Below are 27,452 nucleotides of genomic sequence, written 5' to 3' on the forward strand. Positions count from 1 at the left end.
GATGCTTGGTTTGGAACAGCAGTAGAGACAGCAGCTGTCACAGCAGCCATGGAACAGCAGAACAGGCAGCAGGAACAGCTGATGAAAACCCTGCAGCAGGGCAGCCAGGCTTACAGGTGGGTAACAATTATAATACATGTGTAGATGCTTGGTTTGGAACAGCAGTAGAGATAGCAGCTATAAGCACAGGCTGCACAGCCATGAAACAGCAGTATAGCTGCTGAAAAATTAGCAGTTGGGCAGCCAGGCTTACAGGTGGGTAACAATTATAGTAGATGCTTGGTTTGGAACAGCAGTAGAGACAGCAGCTGTCACAGCAGCCATGGAACAGCAGAACAGGCAGCAGGAACAGCTGATGAAAACCCTGCAGCAGGGCAGCCAGGCTTACAGGTGGGTAACAATTATAATACATGTGTAGATGCTTGGTTTGGAACAGCAGTAGAGATAGCAGCTATAAGCACAGGCTGCACAGCCATGAAACAGCAGTATAGCTGCTGAAAAATTAGCAGTTGGGCAGCCAGGCTTACAGGTGGGTAACAATTATAGTAGATGCTTGGTTTGGAACAGCAGTAGAGACAGCAGCTGTCACAGCAGCCATGGAACAGCAGAACAGGCAGCAGGAACAGCTGATGAAAACCCTGCAGCAGGGCAGCCAGGCTTACAGGTGGGTAACAATTATAATACATGTGTAGATGCTTGGTTTGGAACAGCAGTAGAGATAGCAGCTATAAGCACAGGCTGCACAGCCATGAAACAGCAGTATAGCTGCTGAAAAATTAGCAGTTGGGCAGCCAGGCTTACAGGTGGGTAACAATTATAGTAGATGCTTGGTTTGGAGCAGCAGTAGAGACAGCAGCTGTCACAGCAGCCATGGAACAGCAGAACAGGCAGCAGGAACAGCTGATGAAAACCCTGCAGCAGGGCAGCCAGGCTTACAGGTGGGGATCAACAAAGTGGTGAATGATACTGGTCAGGAATAGCAGTAAAAAGCCTGTGTATTAAATTGCAAAAGGGTATCTTACAAAGTATGATCATTGTAATCTTTATTTGTCCTCAATGGTTTTACGGACTAATGGACATCTGTTATATAGACAGCATAAAATGTCTTCCTTCTCTGAGGGCGGTTTTGTTATCTGATAAAAAGCAACTTTTGATTATACTATTGTGTCGTTTGGATTACATGAACGCCAAGTTGCTTATGAATGAGTCTTCCATTATGAATAAAGTTGACCCTTACTCCAACGTCTTTCCTGCTGTCTCAGATCCCGGGACTCCCGAGACAGAGGCCGTCCCGACACAAGGAGCTCCTACAGCAGCAGCTACACGACGACAGACTACGACAGCTCCAAGACGTCCCCGGCTAAGACGTCGCTCTCCAAGTCTCCACCTTCTGTGGAGGAGAGACCACCGGCCAAGACAAGGCCAAGGTCTCCGCCCAGGTCTGAGGGGTGAGTGGATTCTATCAAGATGTCTGAAAAAATAATTGACAGTTTGTTGTATTTTTCAGCACATCTGAATTGTTCTTCTGACTTAATGAAATAATAGTGTCTTTAAACCAAAAAAAGATACATGTAACACCATCCCTCAAATATACATGACTTTGTACACTTGTGTATGGCTTCGTCAACCAACAATGACCATGGTAAAAGTCTAATACAGTAGAAGCCACTTAATTGCACCTCGGATAAACGCACCTTCCGTTTAATTGCACCGAGTCCCAATATCCAAAACCGGTTCCCATTCACTGCATTGTTAGTGACTCCGCATAACTGCACCGCGCATTGTCACCAATTTCGGATAACTGCACCAATTTTTTTCAAAAATCCTCAAAAAGTTAACTAAAAAGGTGCGCTAAAAATCTGCAAACGTGGTACAAATGAGCCGATACCTGCCGGTGTAAAGGCGCAATACCGCCAATATGTTTAAAACTGTTTTTGAGTAACAAATGAAGGCGGTCTCCATTGACAGTCACGTTGATAGGAATCGTATGGGAGGTCCCGGGCGGGTCCAGGGCGTGTCGGCACCATCAAGAGACGCACGCCTACCAAAGGCGGCATTGCGCTTTGGCAGACAGCATGCTGCACTCAATAAAGATTGGTCTCTACCTGTACTACTATCTTATTACTGTGAATGCATTCAACTTCGCGTGGATTTGATTTCGCGTTAAGGATGGCATGGGGTGTTGTCGGTGGTTTGAGGTTTGCGGCAGCGCTACATACTGCTGCCGATAATAAAAGACCGGCGTCTTTACGTACATCTAGTCGGAAACAATAGAGGCTCGGCAAGGGCTACAGACGTGTAGGCGGACATAACAGTCGCTTTTGGCGGTGTGGTGCTAACGTGATCATCTGGCTGAATCCGCGTCCTAGAAACTTCCTGCATTCACCGGAACGAGGTATACGCGGGTTAGACTCTGATACTGTATAAGGAGAATGATCTGTCCTTGATCTGAGTCATCTAACCATATCTGCCCACTAGATACACTGTACATTTTGTTCCTTATTTGGAATTTTGACGACGGAGTTTTTCAGTGTAATTCCTGGACACAAGTTGTAATTAAGAAGGTAATCTCTGCCAAACATACCGCTATCTTAACTTAGAATTGTCAGACCTATGTCACCAAAGTCATCATTTTTAGAAATACAGTACAGGCGGAGTTGTGTTTGTTAGATTAGATCGTCCTTGTGCTTTTACGCTATCGGCGCATTTTTATCCTTTGTTTAAGCATTCACCAACACAAGTGTGAAACCTTCGATGTAATTTGTTGACTCAAGTTGTAGATACGGTGTCAAGTTTGTCTTAGTCATACCTACCGCCATTTAAACTAGCAAATTGTGAGACCAAAGTCATTATTCTAGACATAACGTTACAGTCGGAGTTATTTTCTTTGCTGTGCGAATCAAGCATATTTTCTCTTTCTACACGTGTACAGTACCTAGCTACTGATTTAAACATCTGTGAGGAAGCAAAAGAAATGTAAAGTTTAATCTGTTCAGTATCATGGTAAACTTTACAAGATTTTCGTATAGTACATGTCCTTGAATACGTAAATAAAGTTAATAACTGCATAATTTCGTCCATTTTCTTTGTGCTAGTGTTTCTGACTAACAATACACCGCCCCGCCCATGGTGGTACGGTCCAGCTGGACATTTCGCATAATTGCACCAGCCGGATAATTGCACCAAAAACGCTGGCAAATGGGTGGTGCAGTTAACCGGAGTCTACTGTATCAACAACCATACATCATCGGCTATGACAAAACAGTCCTAAATATATACATTTATATACAATTATACTTCACCCTTACTAAATCTGCCCGTCATGTTTTATAGGTGGGTAACAGTTATACCAGATACCTGGTGTAGAACAGCAGTAGAAACAGCATTTAAAAACTATAAGTTATATAGTATAAGGAATTGGAACAACAGTGCACCAGTACTAAACCTGCCCCTCATGATTGACAGGCACACAGACAGCATTAGCGAGGACGTCCCCGCCGTTAGCGACCAATCCCAGAAGGCCGCAGTGCGCGGCGGGAATGATACGCAGTCCTCTATCGGAGAGGAGCTTCCCTCCGGCGCCGCCGACGTATCGAAGGACGAGAGCATCGCCGAGGAGATCCCTGAAGACAAAGGTAGCTTGGACATAGTGTCAAACATGAGCATACAGAATACACCGTGTTGTATTTTATTTATGTCATACCCATTCTAAAATACACACATTTCAATGCGGAATGCGCCAGAAGTTGAGAGAGTTTTGTGTCCTCGAACAAAAAATTTGTAACAACATTGATTCCAACCTCCGAATCCGGTATTCGAATCTTACGGTGGCGCAACCGGCGCGCTCGAAATGCATTTTAAATATTCTGTGGAAGCCTGTGTGATACAAGTATAACCCTGTGTGATACGGAAAATTATCACACAATGCGGAACACCCGTATCGAACATTTTCGCGGCCCGGGTACGACATAAACTAAATGTAAAGGTCCATTGTAGAATCTGCCCTCCCCTCCTAGTGTATAGACTAATCCAATGACCTCTAAGGTCACACATATATGATGGAACGAGTTCAGACTTGATTAAAAGACCTCATGGCATAAAGATATCAATTTTCTCCCCGCAGTATCAGTCTCTGGTAGTGAGTACAGCTACATGACATGATTGTACATTTTTGTCATGTAGTATGATGTACTCCATGAAGTTTAACTTAAGTTATTTGTTCTTACAGTATCAGTCTCTGGCAGTGAGTACAGCTACTCCATGAAGTTCGATGAATCCCTGACGGAGTCTGAGATGGAGGAGATGTCCTTTAAGATGCTGCTCCCGTCCGAGAGCCACCGCAGACGCAGCATCGGTGGGAAGAAGCAGAAGACACCGGACGCCAGTCCCCGCGACCAATCAGACGCGGCGTCCTACTCGTCAGACGAACTTCACTCAACCGTCGGGTCTGGAAAGGTGTGTTTTTATTTCTTTTATTATGTCCGAAAGTCACTTTGTCAAACGACTCAAAGGCCTTTGCTTAACGGCAACATTATTAGTTTATAGACACTGAACAGGTCGGTTTTGTGAGAGATGTAAAGAATGACATTTCAATAATGGCTTACTATCTGTAAATCAACAGGATGGGAAATGCAAGCCTCCTGGAACTTTTCCCCAATCGCTGGCATCATACACAATAATTGGTCATTTGAAAGTGATGACGACAGTCAAAGTTTCAGAGAGGCTTGTTTGTTGCGGCGTTGGAACAAAGTCTCACATGTTTCCTTTTGTGTTTAGTTCACGTTTGAAGGTGTGAGCTCGCCCTTCTCAGCGGAGGACTCCTTCAGCCACTTCATGTCTGACATGGTGCAGCAGTACATGCAGGAGGAGGAGGTCAGGGCACGCCACCAGGTACACAGGCTTCGCTTATGTCATCGGTAGTAGTGCTCAGGTTTCTGTTACATCATACATTTTGTATATCGGAAGTGGTATGCACAGTTCTGTTACATCATTGGTTGTGTTGCTCAGGTTTCTGTTACATCTTCAGTAGTGGTACGAGGGTTCTCTTACGTCATCAAACTTCATCCTCAGTTAGTGGTACTCTAACTTAGTCTTACATCTTCAGGAGTGTTACATCATCAGGAGTGGTATGCATGTTCTCTTGCATCATCAGGAAGGGTGCTCAAACTTCTGTTTCATCATCGTTAGTGGTACTCACATTTCTTTTACATCATCAGGAGTGGTACTCAACCTTCTATTACATCATCAGTTGCAGTACTCACCTTTCTTAAAAAGTTTGGCGATTTTAAAAGCTATATAATAGTAGATAAAATTGCGTTTAGACAAGGTTTTCTAGATTTTGGATTGTATGAAATGCATTTAATTTTATCCAAGCTCAGTCTAGTTGTCATCAGTAGTTAAGTGTTGTATAGTCACTGCTAGTAGTGTGATGTATCTCCTTATTGTTATCACTTTTATCCTCAGTTTGTTTCTTTTTCACCTGTGTTTTTGTCTTTGTGTGTCCCTCACTCATTTGTGGTTCTGTCCATTTTCTCTCTTTCTTCTTTCGTTTTTCCCTCGTTCTTCTCTTCCCTCCATCGGTGGGCCCAGTTCATCTCGCAGGGCTGTGTGGTTATAGACCTGGTGTGTGAGTACCTGCGCAGCAAAATGGTTCAGGCACAGAAACAGGTATACCATGGACGACCCGCCCCCCTCCCCCTTCTGGCTGCTAGTATGACCTTGTCAAACTCTTTGCTTTCTTTGATTATTTTTTTGTTTGTTTGTTTTCTCCATATTTTTAGCACCATTACAATGCCATCATTCTGCATGTGTGCCATAGTCTACATGTCTGTTCTCTTTTCTTGGTGACTTGTTTCATTGTGGCAGGAATTTTTGATGTGAAGTCAAACAGTATACCGAAGTACTTAAAAATGTATGTTTGTATTATAAATACTAATAAATTATTAAGGCAGTTACTTTTATCTCATATGTGATATTGTATAACGGTTGTAGAAGTTGATGTACATTGTAGAAATACAGACAGAGGCAAAACTGAGGAGTTACATATTTTTTAAACATTTGTCTAATTATGATATCAAATAGATGTCATTTTAAGGCTTTTTCTGACCAGGCTTGATTGTATTCCAATCTCATGCTTACAGTTTTTGTGTACTACTACTTAATGTACCATTATCTAAAAATGGCTGCCTTAGTGTTGCATTGTACCTTAACCTTCTGCATGCTAAGGTAGCTGATTGGCACCAGATTTGTATTGGTACTTGGGTTTGGCAGCATGGCAAAGGTTAACTTTGATAGGTGATTGGGTCAAAGTATAAACTTAAAAGAATATTAATGAAAAAAAAGGCATTTTAGGAAAACGTTTTGTAGATATTTTGTACATTGTATAGAAAAAAATTCTTTTTTTTACCAAAATTGTCGCTTTCTCAGTTATGACTGTGTGAAGTCAGAGTTTGATCAGGTTGTGTACCAGAAAACTCAAATATCCTATGCCTGACTTATGTCTGTTATCCCCCCAGGCCTCCTTACTGCGCCTGAGAGAGAAGGCTCTGAAGGAGAAAACCAAGGCTGAACTGGACTGGCTCGAGCACCAGAAGAAGTGAGTGGGGAGTGACGGACTGTCAGTGAGGGAAGGGAAAGAAAGAATCTGTACCTGTAGTAGTAGTAGCTTTTGAAAATCTGAATAGGAAGACAGGATCCGTACCAGTATCTGGCTCGAGCACCAGAAGAAGTGAGTGTGAGGGAAGGGCTGAGAAGGAAAAGAAAGAATCTGTACTCTCATCTCCCAAATAAACGTACCGGTACGTTTATTTTTTTCAGCCTCAAAATCCATCCAGTACGTTCTTATTTTGGACAGTACGTTTATTGTTTTTTTTAAAATTCATTAGGGCTTTGCTTACCAGAGATCCCAAATATAACGAAAGTTAAGTTTTTTCCCCATATCTCCCCGATATTTGTGCTCCTAAATCGCTACTTGACCAAATGACTTGGATTTCCCCGCCGCTACAATGACCCGGCATTTGTGAAATCCTGGCGGTACTAACATATCGGTCGATCTCGCTACAAATTAAACGTTATTTAAGGGGAAAATAAGACGGCACAATGAAGCAAAACTACGAAAACCACGCTCTCCTTTTTCAGCACTCGGTTCCAGTGCTGAAAGTGGCTTCAGCACTGGAAAACCAGTGCTGAGTTTAGTTCAGCACTGGAAAACCAGTGCTGAGTTTAGTTCAGCACTGGAAAACCAGTGCTGAGTTTAGTTCCGCACTGGAAAACCAGTGCTGAGTGGAGTTCAGCACTGGAGAACTCGACGTCAGCACTGGAAACCGAGTGCTGAGACAAGCTTCGGCACTGGAAACCGAGTGCTGACAAATATTTCGCACTGGAAAACTAGTGCTGAGATACGTTACGGCGGTGACTTATTTGCGATTTTAAAACGTAGTATTTTTCCGGACTATTCACTGAAATTTATCCATAGCGTATATCTATGACAGATTTCAATTTCAATTACTTAGGTCCGACTCTTTTTACAAGAACTCATTCTTCACCAACCTATGGAGCCGCCTCTACACATAGCCATAACATTGTTAGTTTGTCTCAAAATGTTGTATATAATCTTTGTTTTTCATGTTTGTCCCTATGTCATATGGGCCAGTGAGAGCCTGAAATAAAGAAATAATAATAATAAAATATATTACCGGGGTAAAGTGCTCTGACGTTGCTCTGACTATAAATCATCGACGCGACCGACTTTTGAGTAATATTTTCCGGTGGGCCAGAGGCTACAGGGTAACTGCAACGTCATTGGAAGATACCATTGTTCGTGGACAAGTTACCAGACACCCGGGAACTCATTTGCCTACCTGAAATTACAAATTTTACTTCCCTATTGAATTTCAAAATGTTGAATTTCAAACAATACTATTTTCAAAACACTTTATTTGGCATGATTACCGTGCACGTTAAATATGGCAACAAAACAAGCCTTAAACAGAACGCATGGAAACAAGCCTTAAACAGAATTACACGCATTGTTACTAGTCATTTTACGAAAAAAATACTTGATTGAAACTACTTACATATGAATATCATGAGCTTTACAGTAGTACAAGTTGTTAGCAAAATACCAACTAAGGCTATTGTACGCATATCTGAAAACGCATTAGACTGCGTATTAACCAAGGTTACAAAAGAAACCTCCCTGAAGTAACTAACTAAACGTAGTCCGACTTATATTCGCATAATACTACGGTGCTAATAAACTGGTAAACGGACCTATGTACAGACATCGTGTTCAAAATTACGAATAAACCGGTGAATACAACTATGTCTACACAACGCATCGTGTACAAAATCCTAAATAAACTGGTGAACGCATGTCAGACCAGAAAGAAAGAAATAAAGTTCTTTATTTGTAACACATCCCTCATATCATACCTATATCTATTATACAATTACACAATGAACAAAATGACAAAATCGGTCGGAATAAAGTTGGTCATTGTTTATTCTAAATGAATCACAAAGAACGTAAGTTCAAGTGACCATGCGGCACTTCTTACGACTATTCTTCTCTCAGCACTGGTAAAAAAAACGTTCCAGTGCTGAAAACACTTCAGCACTCGTTTCCTAGTGCTGAGTTTTTTTTAGCACTCGTTTTCCAGTGCTGAGTTTTTTTCAGCACTCGTTTTCCAGTGCTGGGGATTTTTCAGCACTCGTTTTCCAGTGCTGAATTGTCCCCGAGCACTGGTAAATCCAGTGCTGAAAGCGTGGTTTTTGTACATCAGCACTCGGTTCCAGTGCTGACGGCGGTTCAGCACTGGGTAACCAGTGCTGAATCACCTTTGACATGACCTGTGACCTGGCACCGCCGCTCTGTCGCGCATTCAGCACTGGTAACCGAGTGCCGAACGCCATTCAGCACTGGTAACCGAGTGCCGAACTCCATTCAGCACTGGAAAACGAGTGCTGAGAAAAGTTTCAGCACTGAAAAACGAGTGCTGAAAGAAACTCAGCACTGGAATACAGCGATTCAGCACTGGAAAACGAGTGCCGAACTTTCTTCAGCACTGGAAAACGAGTGCTGAACTTTCTTCAGCACTGGAAAACCAGTGCTGAACTTTCGTCAGCACTGGAAAACCAGTGCTGAGGCCGATTCGTCCGTTGATTCAGCACTGGAATACCAGTGCGGAAGGCGTGGTTTTCGTAGACTTGCCACAATGAAGTTTTGAGATGTATTTTTCATATACACAACTTTGACAGTCTCTATTTACATCGTAATTCATAGCACGCTGATCAGAAAACAAATTACATAAATATGCCAGCGGCGCACCGTCTGTTTCAAGTACGCATGTAAAATTACTCTGCTCACGTGAGATCAAGGAGATCAAGGAGCCAAAACTTTGAAAATTTAAAAACACCACGTAAAAACTGTGTCTTAGTATTAACAACTGTACAATCACTTTCAAAATATACCAAAAGGTTTCAATCCTACCACAAACATGAACATTTAGTCCTTCGAAAATCGCCACAGTAAAGAAGACGCACCGCAGTGAGTCCGTGGGAAAGTTTCTCATGAATGGAAAAGCTCACCTCAACGAAGGGGAAACACTTTTTTTTGATCTACAAATAAAACTCCTTTGCCTTAGTCAACACTGTACAGAATTTCAACAAGGAAAATTTTGTGTAATAAAGTCTATACATAATTAGATTGCAATCTAATCAGGGCTATTATCACATAAAAATACTTTTAAAAAGATCGCTCCCCTACAGAGAGAATGACCGAGCTTTCCAAGAAGTTTGCGTGTAGCTTCTGATAGCCCCGCCCCTTACTGTCTGGGAGGGCTTGTTCTGACGCCGCTCCGTCTGGCTCAGGCTTTGATGTGTAACATGAGAACCCTGTGGTTTTTGGCAACATTGTACAAGCTTGTGGTTTCTGTATCTAAACAATAAATTTGTTTGACAATTTAGTCTCTCAAAATGTTTTCTTTTCTACATACAAGGGTAATTTTTGGATTTGAAATTATTTGGATTGCAACAACACAACCAAGGACAATATATGGTAATGTCCTTAACATTGTATAATAATGTGATTTTGTGGAAAACATACAAATCTCTGTTTCTACATTTGCATAACACAATAAATGGCAAGTTGAGATATATAAAAAAAAAATCATATACATGTCATAGTTCGTCCTTTCTATATGGCTTTTATAGATAAGTTATACTTTTACTGAGCCAATATTAAGTTCTAAATGTTGATACATTTGTGAAAAAAGAGTAGACTCTGAAGGTGTTGCCCATCCAAGTGAACTTGAGAAGTTTGCCGACTACTTCTGTTTTTGTTTATCATATGTCACTTTATACAATGTTCCTAGATCACTTGCTTCAAGTTCCAAGTAGAAAATGCATGTATCATGCACATTTCCACTTGTTGAATTTGAAAGCACCGTTGGCCCCCGGTTAGGGGTCATAGCGAGGAACCTATGCCCAATTTTTCCAACAATTTTGGATGCTATACATTTACGTGTTACAAAGAGTACGGGTCCTTCCCAGTGTGAGTGGATCAAACCTTACAGTCTGGTCTGGGTTGACATCTTGAAAATGTGATAGTCACCTGTTATGTCAATCTTTCCACAAATATGGTAACTCTGAATAGATGAATCAGTCATAAATGAATAAAAAGAACCTACCTGCTTAGGACAGAAGTAGCATGGACACTGTTTACGTGACAATTTGGTAATTTTCCGGGGGGTATGTTTATTCCGGGGGGTACGTTTATTAGATTTTGAAGATTTGTCGGGGGGGGTATGTTTATTCCGGGGGGTATGTTTATTTGGGAGATGAGAGTACCAGTAGCTTTTGAAAGAAACGAAAATCTTCAGAAGAAACTTGACGAAAGGTTTAGCATAAAGGCAGAAGAGAAAAATTGTTGACTGGAAGAAATTTCATTTCCATTGTATAATTGTCATGAGTTTTGAATCCAACAAACACTTCGTTGATGAGCATTGGTTATTGGGTCATCTTAGTTTGTAGCTTTACATGTACATGTAGATGTAGATGACCAAGGGATGTGTTACTTTTTGTTCTTTTTTTGTGATTGCTACATTCAGGCGATTGAGAAAAGATGCTGATAACATCAGGAAAAGGCATCAGGGCCTGATGTTTGTAGTTCTAAGTGTTGTTATTTATGTTTGTGTTGCTAGGAGACTGAGAGACAAGGGTGCTGATGACAGCATGCCCCCCATCAGGAAGAGACAGCGAGGCCTGATGCTGAGACTACAGACTGAACAGGTCAGACTAGGAGGCACCAAGTTGACAGTACATGTAATTAGTAATAATGCTTGAATTGCTGGATGAAATTCAGTACTGTACTGACAGTAAAAGAAGAATGAAAAGAAGCATTGAGTACAATGTACTAGTACTTGACAATGAAGTTTCAGTATCACAATAAAAGCTGATTGACTGAAAATTTACTGAAATTATACTGTTTGAGTAATCGATCAGTATCTAACAGTAAAATTTCAGCACTGTTGGTTTGCCAAGGGCATGTTCAAAAAGGGGGATACATTTTTCAACCTGCTCTCTTGACTTTTGTAATCCGTCAGGCGGAGATCAAGCGCCTCCGCGAGGCGAACAAGGCGGCGAGCCGTGAGCGACAGCTTCTCTTCATGCAGCAGCAGGAGATCATGAAGATGAGACAGAGCACCGCCGCGATACGGGACAAGATCAGGCACAGGAAAAAGGATACAGGTAAGAATGTGGGAGCAACTTTCCTAAGATAACTCTCAATGGGATTAAAGACTTCTATGATTCAATAAGTTACATGAAAAATGAAAGCAAACAAAAACAAACATGTATGTTAGGCGCGACAAGATCAGACACACGAAAAAGGACGCAGGTTAGAGTGTGGTAGCAGTTTGGTAAGACAATTCTTCCCAAAAAGACTTGTATGATTTCTGATCTTACATGTGTGAGGAAGAGCACCTCAATGACAGCCTCTGCAGATGAGACATCTGTAAGCGGATTCAGTTTTGTCTGAGTTGAATAGTTGATTAGTAACTGTAGCACGTACGAAACATCATCGACTTAACCTCTCCCTGCTAACTAACCCCATAACCAATGCAACTTTGGTGCCAAATGGTTACCACAGCATGCTGAAGGTTAATCTCTGCTTTTCTTCCACCAGGGGCGTCCGATGAAGAGATCCCAGAGGAGCTGTCTGACAAGGTCTCCCCCGCCGACAGGAACGCGGCGGCCGCGCCGGGAGACGCCGCGGGAGAAACGCCGCGGGACAGGAAGGACTCCGTCTCAGACGCTGAAGCCAAGATGCTGGAGAAACTGAAGAAGATGCACGACCCCAAGGACGAAAGGTGAAGAAGCCTTCTAAAAGGGTGGAATTCCCAACTTCAAAAGAATAGTTGGGGATGATCAATACATCTTTTTTTTCTTCTTCTTTTTGTATTGCATACCTGCAGGAAACTGCCTCATGGCAGATTTTTGCTAAACAGTGCAAGCTGCTTATCTGGACACGTTTTTTTTAAACTTACATGTTGGAAAGGATGTGTTGCTTTAATTTTTTGATAGAGTTTATACATGTATGTACAGTGTATTTATCAGCTGGTCAATCACCAATGCGACAATAGACTCTCTGGGAAAAACGTTTTTCTTCTGTATTGTGTTCAAAAGCTCTGAAAAACGTTTGTTGTTTGTCATATCTTCCAAATGTTTTCTTGTTTCATCTTGAAAATACAAATTTGTTTCTGATAGATACCTGACGACCCGTGAGCAGAAGCTGCAGCACCGTAAGAAGAACGCAGAGGACCTGTTGGCATGGAAACAGCAGCTGGACGCCGAGGAGAAGAAGGTCCGCTCGCTGGAGAGGCAGGCGCTGTCTGTCTGGGGTCAGGATGCCAAGGAGGGCAAAGGTCAGTACAGGTGCTGTCCATCTAGGGTCAGGATGTCAAGGGGGGCAAAGGTCAGTACAGGTGCTGTCCATCTGGGGTCAGGACACCAAGGAGGGCAAAGGTCAGTACAGGTGCTGTCCATCTGGGGTCAGGACACCAAGGAGGGCAAAGGTCAGTACAGGATGGGATGTCAATGGGCAAAGGTCAGTGAAGGCACTGTCTGTCTTGGGTCAGGACACGGATGGGGCAAAGGTCAGTTCAAGGTCAGATGAGAGGGGTCAAATTTCAGTACAGGGAGGTGTGTCAAGGGGCAAAGGTCAGTCTCTCAGGGGGCAAGTGTCAGTGGAGGAACGGATATCAAGGAGTGCAAATTTCAGTTAATTTTGTACTTCTTGTAGTAGCAGGCGAATCATTAAAAAGTACAATTAGAAAAGAGCACTAAATGTTGCAAAAAGTGGCGTAAAACATTGTGAATGAGCTGGATACTTGCATCTTTTTGGAGAGCAAATCTGATGGAAGTAGCATATATGAAATGTCAAAGGGTTAATCTATTCATTATAAGTATGTTTTTTGTTGCAACTGTTGGTATATCTACATGTATATGTACATGTATGCATGGGTTGAACATTTGAATTTTCTCTGATCACTTCTAGACAAGTCGTCGCCCTCCCCCCAGCCCAAAGTGCCGGCCTCGCCAGACAGCGTGGTGACGGAGAGCGCCAAGACTGCCGACGACTCCTCCGCCAAGAAGCACCGCCGTAACCATAGCAACCAGAGCGAGAGCTCCGTCGCCGAGGAGATTGCAAGTCACTCCAGCTCCATTCAGGAGGAAATCGGCACGGAATCGAACGGAGACAAACCCAGGTGAGGAGAATTACAGATGGTAACAAACTGTACAGATTAAAACTTTATTTCAGTCGATCATATCTTGGTGAGTGATTTATCAACTACATTGCATTATGTATCATCAGAAAGCTTATTAAGGTCTTGTTTCAATGATAACCTGTTTGTTATGGTAGAACATTTGTGGTTTGAGCACCAGGTAAGGTGGTTTTCATATCAGCACCAAGGAAAGAACCTTTTTTTGTGAGGAGAGTGGGATTGCTGGGAGAGTACCGTTCTTAAAATTTATTTATTTATCTATTATGATTTACCACATTTGTGGAAGGATTGACATAACAGGTGAACTATCACATTTTCAAGATGTCATCCCAGACCGGACTGTAAGATTTTGACCATCGCACACCGTGGCATGCCCCTACCCTTTTTCGAAAGGTGTGGTGGGTTTTTTAACGTGCGCGGGGTGTGGCTCTCCCCAGACACGGGACCTCCATTTAACGTCCCATCTGAGGGACATTCCTAACCCTAGATGAGCTAGGTACTCATTTACACCTGAGTGAAGTGAGGAAAGTCGTGTTAAGTGCCTTTCCCAAGGGCACAACGTCGTGGTGCAAGTTCGGACATGTCTCTGGGCACAACCTGGGATTAGATCCATTGTCCCATTGTTTGACAGCCGCGCGCTCTACACTTGCGCCACACGACGCCACGCCTACATGTATGAGATATTTAAGGAGTCAAATCTAAATGCAGCAAAGAAGTAGAAGAAACAAATTAAAGTCTGAATCCTGATCTTCCAAAAATCCAGCCAATTGTAACAGCCTATAAAAATGACTAAAATCCATGCTTACCTTCCATCTTTCCATAATGATATATTGTTTCAGATGGGAATCAACCAAGCTATGAAAGCTGGTAAAAAAAATACAGTTTGAGGCAAAACAAATCTCTTATAAATCCTACTTAAAACTGTCAGTTCCATTTTGCCATGATGTTTTACTTATCCACTTCAAACACCATGCCCTGTAGTCTATAGAACCATAGATCCCATTATCTGTCCATAATTAGAACTGATTGATTTAAAGCGACCCAGGTGGTTTGTAAAGATTGATGTGATTCCTAATGTGACAGCTCGTTAGTGGCATCGTTAATATTTAAATAGCTTAATTAACTTCTATCAGGTCTAGATGGAATGACCGAATTCCCACATACACAAGATTGCTGTGTTATTAGCTACATACAGTATCCATTTTTTTCAGTAGATTGAATGATATGTGAAAAAGTGTGAGCATGTGCTAAAACTTTGTAACAATGTATTGTTATTACTACAGCAAGTGGCTAGTCCATTGATAGTGGGGTGTGTCCAACTCCCATAATCTTTGTTGTAAATTTTCATACACAGAGAAAGCTAAGGCCACACCAATTTAATTTCTTGGTGAACGGATTTTTATTTTCCCAAAAAAAAAATTTTTAGAAAAAAAAATTATGAAAACAGAAGATTGGGCCAGTCTTCTGTTTTCATTTTTTTTTTTTTTTCAAAAAACTTTTTTTTGGAAAATAAAAATCTGTTTACCAACAAATTAAAATTGGTGTGGCCGAAGCATTACCTGTTCTGTGTGTACCTTTTTTCAAGCCGTTTGTATGTCCCTAGCCTCTGCGTGTGCATTAATATTACATGCCCCCCAGAGCCAGACGTCCCAACCACAGCAGACGTTAGCCTGTTACGGGATAAAAGCCTGTCGCTGGCACGTCCGCTGAGATTTACCTGGATCTTTTATCCGCAGTTCCCAGGGGATTCTTCGTTTAGGCCATATCAAGTTTATTTCTTGGTTCTATTGGATTTATTGGATTAATTTTACTTAACCTTCTCCCTGCTGCCTAACTGTAACCAATAGAGAATGGGGTGCCAAACGGCTACTTCAGTGTGCTAAAGGGTAGAATTGTACAAGAACCAAAGAAATGATTTTGGTAGGCCCAAATGCTGGCATAGTACATGTACATAAATCTGTATTGGATAACTCATCGTAGGATTCAGATTAAATGCTACAAGCTGCACACTTGAACAAGTCGCGTATATTTATCGAGTTAGAATCCTGACGTTGTGCACAAATTATAGCAACTATGGGTGTTCTGCAGAATGGTGAGCTTATGCAGACTTCTTTTGAATGTCATCCTTAATATTTCTGATTCCTGTACTGAAGCAGCTACTTTGATTTGTGTCTGGATGTCTACAACCATCATGGTAGATTGTAAGAGATTTAGGCAATTTTTTTTAACGAGATTTGTGTTTTAAAAATCATTCGCTAGAAAAGGCCACAAAGGCTTTGGCTCATTAGTACATGTATACCGTTCAGAAAATTTTACTTATTTTTAGGATGAAAAAAACAGCAACATTGGGATTGGGCACTACTCTCCCCGACTTCAAACTAGCAGTGGACTCTCCCTGCCTTATCCCTCGGATTTAGGAAATAATCCTTAGAGTTATCGACCGCTTTGTAAGGTCGGATTAATATTCACACGTTCACGTTTCGGCCATATTGACGTAGTTCGTTTTTTCATTGATATTCAAAAATAGTACCTAATAAAAAAAATATAAAAACATTAGATTTAGAGCAAAGCCTGAGGTACAAGTTTGTAAAATCACAGTTTAAGGGAGTGACTGTTTCATTCGAGCAGGTTTTATCCTGTTCTGTTGCTAGATTTGTAATCTAAAATGTCTAAAAACCCTGGAAGTACATTCATGTGGCCTGAGACGAAAATGCTAAATATTAACTTTGGAGCATTTTGTAACCTTAACAGTCAAAGAAAGGCTCTGTTTTCCCACACAAATTTTAACGAACATCCCACACGCGATCCCGCCCTGCATAATTAATGAGGCACCGCTGCAAGGAAAGCTTCCCAGGATTTCTTCGCTAATCCATCATGAATGGGAACCTGGGACGGAAACGGACGGTTCATGTTCGATCTCCGCGCGATACCGTTCCCTCCATGTGTATAACGTTTGGCCAGGCTGCAGTGTTGGCCGTCTGTCAGTATCTGGTGCAGACCTCGCTGTACGTACGGAGTCATGTGGAACGGAGGCTTGCGCTTGGATTCTGCTGGCTGTAAGGGATTTATATTATAAGTACTATATGATTACATTTATATTAAGTAGTATAAATACTAAATTCTCAATCTTGCACAAAGTGCTGTAAGTGCAGGTAAACTTGAAGCTGTGCAAGTATATCTAACCTACCTGCACCTAACCTTGACTGTCAATACCAGGGTACTGCTATTCAGACACGTTGTGTTGCTCTGTGGCTGGTATAACCGCCCTTTGGCGTAACACACCTCCAGCTTCATGTGTTCTCACTCATATGTACATGTACATGTACAAACTGTAGTCCAGTGTGTAACGTTTGGCCAGGCTGCAGTGTTGGCCGTCTGTCAGTATCTGGTGCAGACGTCGCTCTACGTACGGAGTCATGTGGAACGGAGGCTTGTGCTCGGATTCTGTTGGTTGTAAGGAAATAATGTTGTTTCAATACTTCTTAATACAACTGCTGAGAGATGTTCTTGCTCAGAAAAAATGGTGTTTTTGTTTATAATGTAGTTTTTAATGGTTGTTTATTTGTTTACATCCCCTGCAGACCTCACGATGTGTCGAGTGATGATACAGGACAGAACAGCTCCATAGGCGAGGAGTACTCCAACTCATTCGAGTCCCCCGACACCGCCAGGACAGCCAGCAAGGGGCCCGTACGTTGTTTTTTTTTACATCTCCACAAGAGATTAGATTTTGATCATGATGATTTTAAATTTGCACCAACAAATAGTAAAAACTTAGTGATTGTACATACAATGTACAATATACAATGTACAAGACTGATATACTATTATACTAGCTTGTATTAGTCTCTACCATCGATGTCTCTTTTCATGGCTGTCCTTCTTTTCCAACTCGTGCAATTTTCCATTTTTTTAAATTTGTTTGCTCAGCAGTCTTTCTTTTTTTTCTTCTTAAAATTTGTACTAAGTTTTTCCTACATTAGACTGCCATGCATACATACTTGCAGAGTGTGCTTTCCACAAGGTTCTTTCAATTAACAGTCCATAAATAGCTTTCCTATTACTTAAAACTTAGTACACACACTGTTGATTGGGTGTCAGAAGAATGGCGACTGAGACACAGCCAATTGCCAGTTCCAACCCTTTTATTCAATTTTTCTTTATCAGAATCTTACACACTATTACTAAATGATAAAATGCAACATAAAAGAAACTTTATATTCTAGTCAACTATATTTCAAGTAATGTAAATAAAATAATTAATGTGATTATTCCTAACATACCAGGTGCGCACATCGCCCGCGCCAAAGCTGGACCTGGGGAGGGGTGCGGGGGTCCGTACGCGGGAGAGTCTTTTGTCGCCGCGGTCGCAGAAGGTCCCGGGGAAACGGAGGGAGTCGGAGAGCGGCTCCGAGGGAGAATCAAACCCGCACACTCCGTCTGGTGAGTAACATGACACTACGCTCTGTCCTTGTTGTTATATATTATTCTTTGTAACAAAAAAATTACACAGTGCTTTTTTTATGAAGAATCAAACCCACACACTCCGTCCGGTGAGTTATTGTACAATGATGCTGTACTCTGTCCTTTTCTGTTATATTTTGTGCGTTGTTTGGGCTCTCTTTCGAGCAGACCTCATGTTGTATGTGTTCCACAGTCAAACTGGTAGGTAGATACGTAGGTAGGTAGATCGATCGATAGATACAGTAGATCTATTGATGATTAGGAAAATACTAGATAGATACTAACAGTACACCCAAAAAAATCATGTAGTTAGATGGACTGATACAGTAGATACTGTATATTAAGATAGATACACTACTTTGTACCTTTTGTTAGGGCTGTCATACATTTGAACCAAGAAACACTGGTGACCTAAACTTCCCATACTCAAGGGCATATTAGATTTTGAATTCTTTATAGTCACCAAACATTCATGTTTAGCTATTACATGTTTTAGTCATGGTTGGTCTGGGGGAAACTTACCAGTGACTAAGACCACATTCTTTAAGCCCTGAATGGTTCTAAGAAGCCCCCCTCCCCCTACAAGTAGCAGCATTGTGTACTGAACAATGGCTGGTTTGGGGGAAAGGTTTAGTGAAAGGGACAAGGTCAGGCAAAGGTTCAAGGTCAAAACATTGAGGAATGGTGGAAAGCATTTCTACTGGGAAGGTAACCAAGAACTTTTGTGATGATCCACGTGTACATTGTAGGTATCATTGATTATTGGAAAAATGAAAGGCTTGAGAATTCCTAAATCTATACTGTAGATCTTGAATTTCTAATGCTTCGAAAGTAACAATGAACTTGTGTGATGATCCCCTGCTTGATCTGACTAAAGAATCCTCCGTGTGATCCCCAGAGACAGCTGGACAAAATAATTCCTATCTCTGGGAAACTAAACATGGACTTCTGTTGAGACTTTAGTTGTTTGATCTGACTGAGTGATCTTGTGTCTGATCCTTGGAGACAGTATCTTACAAAAGCAACACTAAGGATCTTTGTGTACAAGTCATACAATCATATATATGTACATGTAGGTAGCACAGGGTACATGTGTAGGTACATGTACACGCAAGGCTTGACAAAAGAATTCTTGGAAAGTAACCCTGAACTAGTGTGACGATCCCATGTTTGATCTGACTAAGGGATTTCCCGTGTGATCGGCAGAGACATCTTCTGACCAGAGCAACATTAAGAATCTACTGTACATGTAGGTATCACTGGGTATATTGGAACAACCTATGTAGCTAGGGCTTGACAAAAGAATTCATAACTCTTGAAAAATAATCTTGAACTTGTGTGATGACCCCCTGTTTGATCTGACTGAGGGATCTCCCGTGTGATCCGCAGAGACAGCCTCCGACCAGAGCAACATCTAGGATCTAAATGTTGGTATTATTGGGTATATCGGATAGGAAAGGCTTGACAAAAGAAATCCTATCCCTTAGAAAGTAACCCCGAACTTGTGTGACGATCCCCTGTTTGATCTGACTGAGGGATCTCCTGTGTGATCCACAGAGGCTGTGTCGACTGATGCGAGCGATATTATGATCTACAAACATGTACGTGTACATTGGTATAGGGACCACAGAAGTCTTGACAAAATAATTCCTATTCCTAAAAGAATTCATATCCCTTAGAAAGTAACAATGAACTTGTGTGACGATCCCCTGTTTGATCTGACTGAGGGATCTCCTGTGTGATCCGCAGAGGCTGTGTCGACTGATGCGAGCGCCGAGCGATATCAATAATATGATTCTACATGTACATGCATGGGTATAGGGACCACAGAAGCCTGGACAAAAAAATTCCTATCTCTTAGAAAGTAACAATGAACTTGTTTGATGATCCCCTGTTTGATCTGACTGAGGGATTTCCCGTGTGATCCGTAGAGGCTGTGTCGACTGATGCGATCGATATTATGATCTACATGTACATGCATGGGTATAGGGACCACAGAAGCCTGGACAAAAAAATTCCTATCTCTTAGAAAGTAACAATGAACTTGTGTGACGATCCCCTGTTTGATCTGACTGAGGGATCTCCTGTGTGATCCGCAGAGGCTGTGTCGACTGATGCGAGCAATATTATGATCTACATGTACATGGGTATAGGGACCAAAGAAATCTTGACAAAATAATTCCTATCCCTAAAAGAAAACTTATCCCTTAGAAAGTAACCCTGAACTTGTGTGATGATCCCCTGTTTGATCTGACTGAGGGATTTTCCGTGTGATCCGCAGAGACAGCTTCCGACCAGAGCGACATTGAGGGACGGATCCGAGCGCTGAACCAGGAACTGAAGCAGCGGAAGATGGTGGCCGAGCGTCTTAAGAAGGAAGCGAAACGACGGACGCGGGAGAAGCTGAAAGCCCAGGAGGAAGCCCTGAGGAAACAACTGGAGGTAAGCAGAAACAAAGTCTTCTCAATTTCTCCTCATTAAGGAAGAAGGAGGCCAAGGTTTCTTGTAGACAATAAGGTTCTTCTGCTTTTCCAAAGGAAATGCCATATCTTTATTAAAGAAATACATTTACATCCTACAAGTTGATCAAAATCTGAACCTGTAGTATGTTTATTTTTGCCTGTTTTGTTTGTACCTTGTGTTTCTACTAAGGTCATTTGTTCAATTAGCTAATTGACATCCTGAAACATTTTGACAAAAGAAAAATGTCCTTCCTTGTAGTTCCTGGCAAAGAATGTGTGGTGCACTTCCCTGTTTGTGACACAAATCAAGCTCAAATTAAATGTACTACTAGTATCTGCTTAGTTTACTGGGTACATGTATAAAGTAGAACTCAACTGATTCAGGTTCTGGACTTCCTTAATTTGTAAGGTCTTAGTTCAGATTTGAAGAAAATGGGTTTGTCACAAATTTTTGGTCTAATTTAGATAATGATTCTTTGTGATGTTCACAAATTCAAAGTGAAGGAAGTTTTCCTAAATTCAGCTGAAACTTATTTAAAGCTAGGTCTGAAGGAATGCTCCATGCACTTGTCTATGCGAGTCACACACAGGCCACTAAGGCCCAGCTGACCCATGAAATCAGTGCATGGTCCATGTGGAGATGTGGGCAGGCTGAGCTTGTAAGGGAATGGAGACTAGACACAATGGCAAACCTGGCCTTGTGTTTCTTTTCTCACACGCCCGTGTAAGTTTGTGTCTGAGGCGAGACCTAGGGACCATGCCAGCTGGTTTTTCACTTTTGTTGTTGCGGTTTTCGACCAAGTTGATTTTGAGTGTAAATGCATCTTTTGCCTTACATGTATGTACATAGTACTACATGTACATCAGTCAGAGACTTTTTATTCACAACATTTGAAAAAGGTAGCTTCTCACAGACTCTGTTTTGCAGTACCTTCTGTCAACACTCTACATGTTGTCCACATTTTCAAATTCAATCAAATTATATTATTTATCTTATCAATTAATTTTTATGCATTATAGCCAGGGTCTACATGTATGATGAAAGAAAACTAAGAGATAGAAAAGATTTTGAACTATATTAATCAATATTAGAAATATCCAGATTGAACATTCTTTCCTTCCACCCAAACTAATGTGCGTTTATCTTTGTACATGTTTTTCTAGTAGGCTTACGAAGGTTCATTAAGACGACTATGGATGACCAGTGGTATTAGAAATATGCACATTGATTGAATGATACATTTGATTTGTTTTACCTGAATTTACCCATGTATTTTCCATGTGTTTCCAGGCTTATGACATGTTCATTAAGAAGACAACAGAGGATCTAGAGCGGGAGCAGCGCGAAGTGGAGAACGTCGTCAAGCCACAGATCAAGCAGCCACGCCCGGCGACCGAGTCGCCACGGAGACTGAAGACCCCGCCCGACATCAGCCCCCGCAACCAATCAGACCTCACCAGGTGGAAGCAGCGCAGCGAATCGGAGAGCAGTCGGTCGAGCAAGTCGAGTTTCGAGGAGGAGTCGACTCAGAAGGACCACACAGACTCCGTCGTCATGCCGACGAGCATCCAGCCGGCTCCACGGTCACCGGCAGAAGGTATGAACCACATCTGGGGTTCCTGACGGTTTGCTCTTAAAATCACATGTGTGCTATATAGATATTATAAGCTTAGGCCTTCATCCATAAAAACTTAAAGGGTCCATTGAAATAAATTTTAGCACATTAAAGTCTCCTGCAATTTCATAAAGGGTTTTATTTCTTTACAGCGTTGATATAAGACAGATTTTAGTTTTCAAAACTGTTCTTAAACTAAAGGATGTAAAAGTACGGAAAGACTGTACACATCTGTGGTGACCAACTTAGGGTAAGAAAATTGTCACAATAGACAGGATTCCTAATCCTTGGACTAATGGGAAAGACAATGGCCTGAGGGTGATGTTACACTTCACTCAGGTGTGAATGAGTACCTAGCTCATCTAGGGTTAGGGACGTCCCTCGGGTAGGACGTTAAATGAAGGTCCCGTGTTTGGGGAGAGCCACACCCCGCGCACGTAAAAGAACCCACCACACCTTTCGAAGAAGAGTAGGGGCATGCCCCTGCATGCAATGGTCCAATCCTTACAGTCCGGTCTGGGATGACATCTTGAAAAGGGGATAGTTCACCTGTTATTTCAATCCTTCCACAAATGTGGTAAATCTGAATTAATAAACTGTATGTATTACTAATGTACTTGATATACAGAGATTGATTGTTTTCCCTTTCTGTCCCCTAGAGAGGAGAATCATCAGCCCTCTTCCGTCCCCCACCCGGCCTGAGAAGCTTGAGGACATCCGGCCCAGGAGACTCGAGGGGATCCACCTCGAGCTCAGCAAACTCGAGCCCGCGGAGAGATCCCCGCGCGACACCAGGTCTTCCGTTTCCTCCATCGCTGAAGAGATCCCCACGGAGCCGAGCTCCGCACGGACGGCGAGATCGGAAGGTTCGGAGCTGTCCCCGCGCGTGAAACACGTCGAGTCGCCGAAGCTGGCGAAAGAGCTCGAAGATAAGGCACGGGTGAGCGTTAACCTTCTCCCTGCTCCCTAACTATGTAGCCAATAGAGAATTGGGTGTCAGACGGCTACTTCAGTGTGCTGAAGGTTAAGGATCATATACTGGGACCGAGTAAGTCAGACACCTATGAATCTTCTGCACAGGACACTGAGAAATACTTGAGAGATGCCCACCATAGAAACAACGCCAAACTAACCCAGTTCAAATGCAGGACTGCTCAACTCTACCCTACTGTGTAAAGCTAAAGTTTCATAACGTTTGAATTTACTAGACAAGACAAATGCTTCATAGAATAAGATATGAATTTATTATCCTCATGCTACTCGCATGGAAGCTCATCTGTGTTGGTAGAGTACATATTGGAAATTTTTAAACTATAATCCAACACAAATTATGGTTAGTTCAACTTCTTTGTGTTGGATTATAGTTTAAAAATTTCCAATATCCTCATGCTACCTTAACATTTAAAAAAGTAGTTAACACCGTAAAGCCTCCATTCAGCCATTTGAGTTTTTGATCAATAAACCATTTTCTCTCTCTCAGGCACAGCAAGCAACGAAGAAGCCTGAAGTGGAGGAGGAACCGGAAAGCGATTCCTCGCAGAAGAGCGACCGATCGTTCACGTCCTACTCCACGGCTTCCCGCCATTCGCAGCGGACGCGCACGGTGAGCGAGTTAATTACATAATGTACATTTTCAAGGTTTTGGTAAAACTGTCAATCTTCTCTCCTCCTGCTGTGACAAGCTGCAAGTTACAAATTTATATGTATATACAAGCTACAAGTTCTTCACAGTCCATCCCCGGAAGTAGAAAATGAACCATCCCTACTTCCGGTTCCTTCCATGATCCTCAGTCTTTTTCTTTGCTGGCCCAAGCAACATAGAAAATTTCAAGCTGTCAAATTTTCGGTTAATTTGCTCTTTTTGCAGTAGAGATGAGAAATAAAAAGGGAACATAGACTAAATGAAAATCTTACCAGAATGCTTTGTCAACATTTTTTGTCTCATCAAACCATTTGTGTATTAAATAATGTCTGTTTTCGGTAAGTATGAACAGTAACTTCATACTTTTGGCAGCAGAGACAAACACTATGTCAAGATTTGTCTCATCAGACCGTTTGCGTATCAAATTATGTCTAGAGTAGAGTAGGGTAGGGTAGGGTAGAGTAGTGTAGAGTAGAGTAGAGTAGAGTAGAGTAGAGTAGAGTAGAGTAGAGTAGTGTACAGTAGAGTAGAGTAGAGTAGAGTAGAGTAGTGTAGAGTAGAGTAGAGTAGAGTAGAGTTGTTTCAGGTTGGTAGAACAGTATCTCCGGTTCAAGTTTAGGCCACTCTGCAGTTCAGCTCAGTGTCATCTCTGGTTTCTGGGGATGGTCCAGGGATCTGTAGTCAAACATCACCTGGTGCTGGTTCATGTGACTTTCCAATCTCTCCCCAAAGGTGTTCAGAGTGGGTACCATTACTACAGAGTCCTTGGGAGATTATTCCACCATGTGACCACTCTTCTGTTGCCTCTTGACACTTTTTTCCTTTACTTCAGGTGAGCGAGAAGTCGGACCAGAGCTACAGCGACGACTTCGAGGGTTCCCAGCGGAGCTACCGGAGTCGCTCCGACCGCAGTCCGAGCGTCACCAGCGAGGAGGAGATCAGCGAACACTTCAGCCAGAAGAGCAGCCAATCAGGGCGCAGCATGGCCAGCTCGCAGTCCCGCCACGAACTCTTCATCGACCTGAAGGGAGAGGTTCGTTTTTTTTTTGTTAAAGAAAATTACGATGAACATCATCAGTTCCTTTACATCCTGCCGGACAATTATAGATAAAAACAGGTGCAGGAAGCATTCAAAGCTTATATTAGCATACAACCTTGTCTTAACTTACTATCCTGCGGAACCATCTGAAATCGTCTTGCATTCATTAACATATCTATGCAGAGTTTTGGTATAAAACCTAGTTCTACCAGATCCTTCTTTAGTCACTGATGAAAGATAGCGGATGCTGTCTGAAACGTCTGACTGTTTCAAAATCTTATCCAGTTGCTTTGAGTTTTTTGGCTTATACTAGGCCCTCCTCCTCTAAACTTATCATAACCGATAATGATTTAGCAAGGTAATACATAGAATATGAGAACAATGGATAAGGATAATCAAATGATTTATGGGCGACAGGTGTAGATTAAGATATGTTAAGAACTGAACATATGAGACTACTACAGGGGACTACATGTAGGATAGCTTTTGAGATGGGTTTTCTTTGTTTGTTTGAACCTTTGTTTCTTAATTTTCACTAATTTTCATTGAGGTCATGAGGGAAGAGGGAAGAGTTAGGCAAAGTGTAACACTACTAACAGAGATACAAATTTCATCATTTTTGCCCTAATAACTTTATCAACATGTATCATAACATATACATGTACATGGTACAAAACATGTAATAGTAGAGCGAAAGTTGGTTCATAGTCCATGTCCTTTCGTTTTGGTCATCCAGGTGGGACCGGCAACCCTCAGTAAAGCGACAGAAACAGCTGACAGCGATGAAAAAAGGACTCCGGGCCCTTCACCGATAATCGATAAATGATATATTTAAAAGTAATTCATAGAATATGATAACAATTATAATCAAATGATTGATGGTTTAAATTGTGATGAGAACTTAACTACAGGGGGCTAAGATAGCTTATGAGTTGGGTTTTTAAGGGCACTTTTTTTTTTCAGGTGGGACCGGCAACCCCCAGTAAAGCCACAGAAACAGCGGAAAGCGATGAAGAAAGGACTCCGGTCCCTTCGCCGGCCGAGACCCCCACCCCGCGGGATCGTCGGGCGGAAATCGACACAAGCACACCAATCATCGTCGACCCTCTCGCGGAGTACAAACTCGGGGATAACGTCATCGTGGATGGGGAGAAAGCAGGAGTGCTTCGCTTCAAGGGCCCCACGTCGTTCGCGCCAGGAATGTGGGCTGGGGTGGAGCTACGGAAAGCGATAGGAGACAACGACGGCTCTCGAGATGGGATGAGGTACTTATGTTATTTGTGTCAATTTTTATTTCCGTCATGTTAACAGGGTAGCCCAACTCAGCTGTGTGAGCACTGCTTTACACTGGGGCCCTGGGTCACAAATAACACAAAATAACATAGATTGAAGTACATGAAATTGTATGTACAGTTACATACAAACAAATCTAACATACAATATTGTGTGTCTGATAGTTGCAGATGTTAGCCCTTCTGTATAAGAAATAAATGTACTTTCCACAATTCAAGGCGTACTAGTAGCAGTTTTATTTAGGGATAGATTAAGACTGTGTCGAGTGGGATAATTGTGAATTCTGTTTTCTGGATGTATTCTGGAAGTTCATTCTCCACTGCCTTGTACATTACCTGTAGGTACTTCACCTGCGAGCCTGACCGCGGAGTGTTCGTTACTCCGGAGAACCTGAAGCCTGCTCTGGAGGAGTACACCTCGGAGCGGGAGGACTCCGTCGCAGAGGAGATCCCAGAGACGACTGATCGGACCGACTCCGACTTGGACACTCCGCGGCTGAAGCTTGACTTCGCAGAGAGCGAGAAAGACTTCACTCCTCGGAGGGAACGGACCTACTCCGACGACTTTGACACTCCAAGGTCGATCCCGGAGTCCCGAGAGAAGTCGCAGAAGGAGGAAGAGCCGGAGTCGGAGCAGGTCTCGCTCCACAGCAGCGACAGCGAGCTGGAGAAGGCCATCAGCTCCGCCGCGGCCGCCGTCGAGTCGTTCGCTCTCGAGACTCCCGAAGACTCTCCCCGCGCCGCCAAGGATAAGGCAAGTACCTGTATTTTAGGGAACTTCATGGCAGAAATACAGGGATCTCAAACTAGAAATATAAAATGCTGGAGGAACAGATATAAGAATTCTCCAATGCCTTATTTATCTGATTTTTTTCATGTCGAAGATATTGCAGTTAAGCCTTATCTAGTGTGCTTACTTGAAAACAAATGATCACTGTGGAAACAGACTAGCTTTATTCCTTTTCCCCTTTAGATTCTTGTATCTGCACGAAATTTCTGTTAAAATGTATTTAGTCAAGCTCTATCTGTATTACACAAAGATTTTAAAGATGTTTTGATAATGTATGTCCAAGACATCACTTGTAATTTCCTTGTGTTTGCTTAGATATTGAATGTACAGTGTACGCAATTCTGCTTTTAGCTGCCGTGTAAC

General features: G+C 42.2%; 3 protein-coding genes across 3 annotated transcripts; all 3 read left to right on the forward strand.

Annotated features, from left to right (window-relative positions):
* The first annotated feature begins 844 nt into the window (after positions 1-844).
* LOC136442724 (uncharacterized) lies at positions 845-4,161 on the forward strand. Its single transcript, XM_066439667.1, has 4 exons — positions 845-938; positions 1,263-1,448; positions 3,466-3,635; positions 4,124-4,161. Exons 1-4 carry the CDS (start codon positions 871-873, stop codon positions 4,159-4,161), a joined length of 462 nt encoding a protein of 153 aa, XP_066295764.1. The 5' UTR covers positions 845-870.
* Positions 4,162-4,204: 43 nt separating this feature from the next.
* Positions 4,205-11,795, forward strand: LOC136441686 (centrosome-associated protein 350-like). Its single transcript, XM_066438123.1, has 5 exons — positions 4,205-4,455; positions 4,777-4,890; positions 6,516-6,595; positions 11,202-11,289; positions 11,604-11,795. Exons 1-5 carry the CDS (start codon positions 4,261-4,263, stop codon positions 11,778-11,780), a joined length of 654 nt encoding a protein of 217 aa, XP_066294220.1. The 5' UTR covers positions 4,205-4,260; the 3' UTR covers positions 11,781-11,795.
* Positions 11,796-11,850: 55 nt separating this feature from the next.
* On the forward strand, positions 11,851-27,451 carry LOC136442725 (centrosome-associated protein 350-like). Its single transcript, XM_066439669.1, has 14 exons — positions 11,851-11,896; positions 12,185-12,368; positions 12,766-12,923; positions 13,556-13,766; positions 17,366-17,474; positions 18,071-18,227; positions 20,530-20,690; positions 22,002-22,308; positions 22,986-23,266; positions 23,807-23,929; positions 24,801-25,001; positions 25,971-26,272; positions 26,642-27,057; positions 27,441-27,451. Exons 1-14 carry the CDS (start codon positions 11,851-11,853, stop codon positions 27,449-27,451), a joined length of 2,667 nt encoding a protein of 888 aa, XP_066295766.1.
* Position 27,452: the final 1 nt, after the last annotated feature.

The sequence above is a fragment of the Branchiostoma lanceolatum genome, chromosome 9 (assembly GCF_035083965.1).
Source record: "Branchiostoma lanceolatum isolate klBraLanc5 chromosome 9, klBraLanc5.hap2, whole genome shotgun sequence".
Lineage (NCBI taxonomy): Eukaryota > Metazoa > Chordata > Leptocardii > Amphioxiformes > Branchiostomatidae > Branchiostoma > Branchiostoma lanceolatum.

Excerpts from the sequence above, each read along its gene's own strand:
- LOC136442725 (XM_066439669.1), top strand. The coding sequence starts at position 11,851 with ATGTATGTTAGGCGCGACAAGATCAGACACACGAAAAAGGACGCAG. Across the intron at positions 22,309-22,985 it reads TCCACGGTCACCGGCAGAAG|AGAGGAGAATCATCAGCCCT; the intron begins GTATGAACCACA and ends TCTGTCCCCTAG. Across the intron at positions 23,267-23,806 it reads AGCTCGAAGATAAGGCACGG|GCACAGCAAGCAACGAAGAA; the intron begins GTGAGCGTTAAC and ends TCTCTCTCTCAG.
- LOC136442724 (XM_066439667.1), top strand. The coding sequence starts at position 871 with ATGGAACAGCAGAACAGGCAGCAGGAACAGCTGATGAAAACCCTGCAG. Across the intron at positions 1,449-3,465 it reads TCTCCGCCCAGGTCTGAGGG|GCACACAGACAGCATTAGCG; the intron begins GTGAGTGGATTC and ends CATGATTGACAG. Across the intron at positions 3,636-4,123 it reads GGAGATCCCTGAAGACAAAG|TATCAGTCTCTGGTAGTGAG; the intron begins GTAGCTTGGACA and ends TTCTCCCCGCAG.
- LOC136441686 (XM_066438123.1), top strand. The coding sequence starts at position 4,261 with ATGAAGTTCGATGAATCCCTGACGGAGTCTGAGATGGAGGAGATGTCC. Across the intron at positions 4,456-4,776 it reads CAACCGTCGGGTCTGGAAAG|TTCACGTTTGAAGGTGTGAG; the intron begins GTGTGTTTTTAT and ends TTTTGTGTTTAG. Across the intron at positions 6,596-11,201 it reads TGGCTCGAGCACCAGAAGAA|GAGACTGAGAGACAAGGGTG; the intron begins GTGAGTGGGGAG and ends TTGTGTTGCTAG.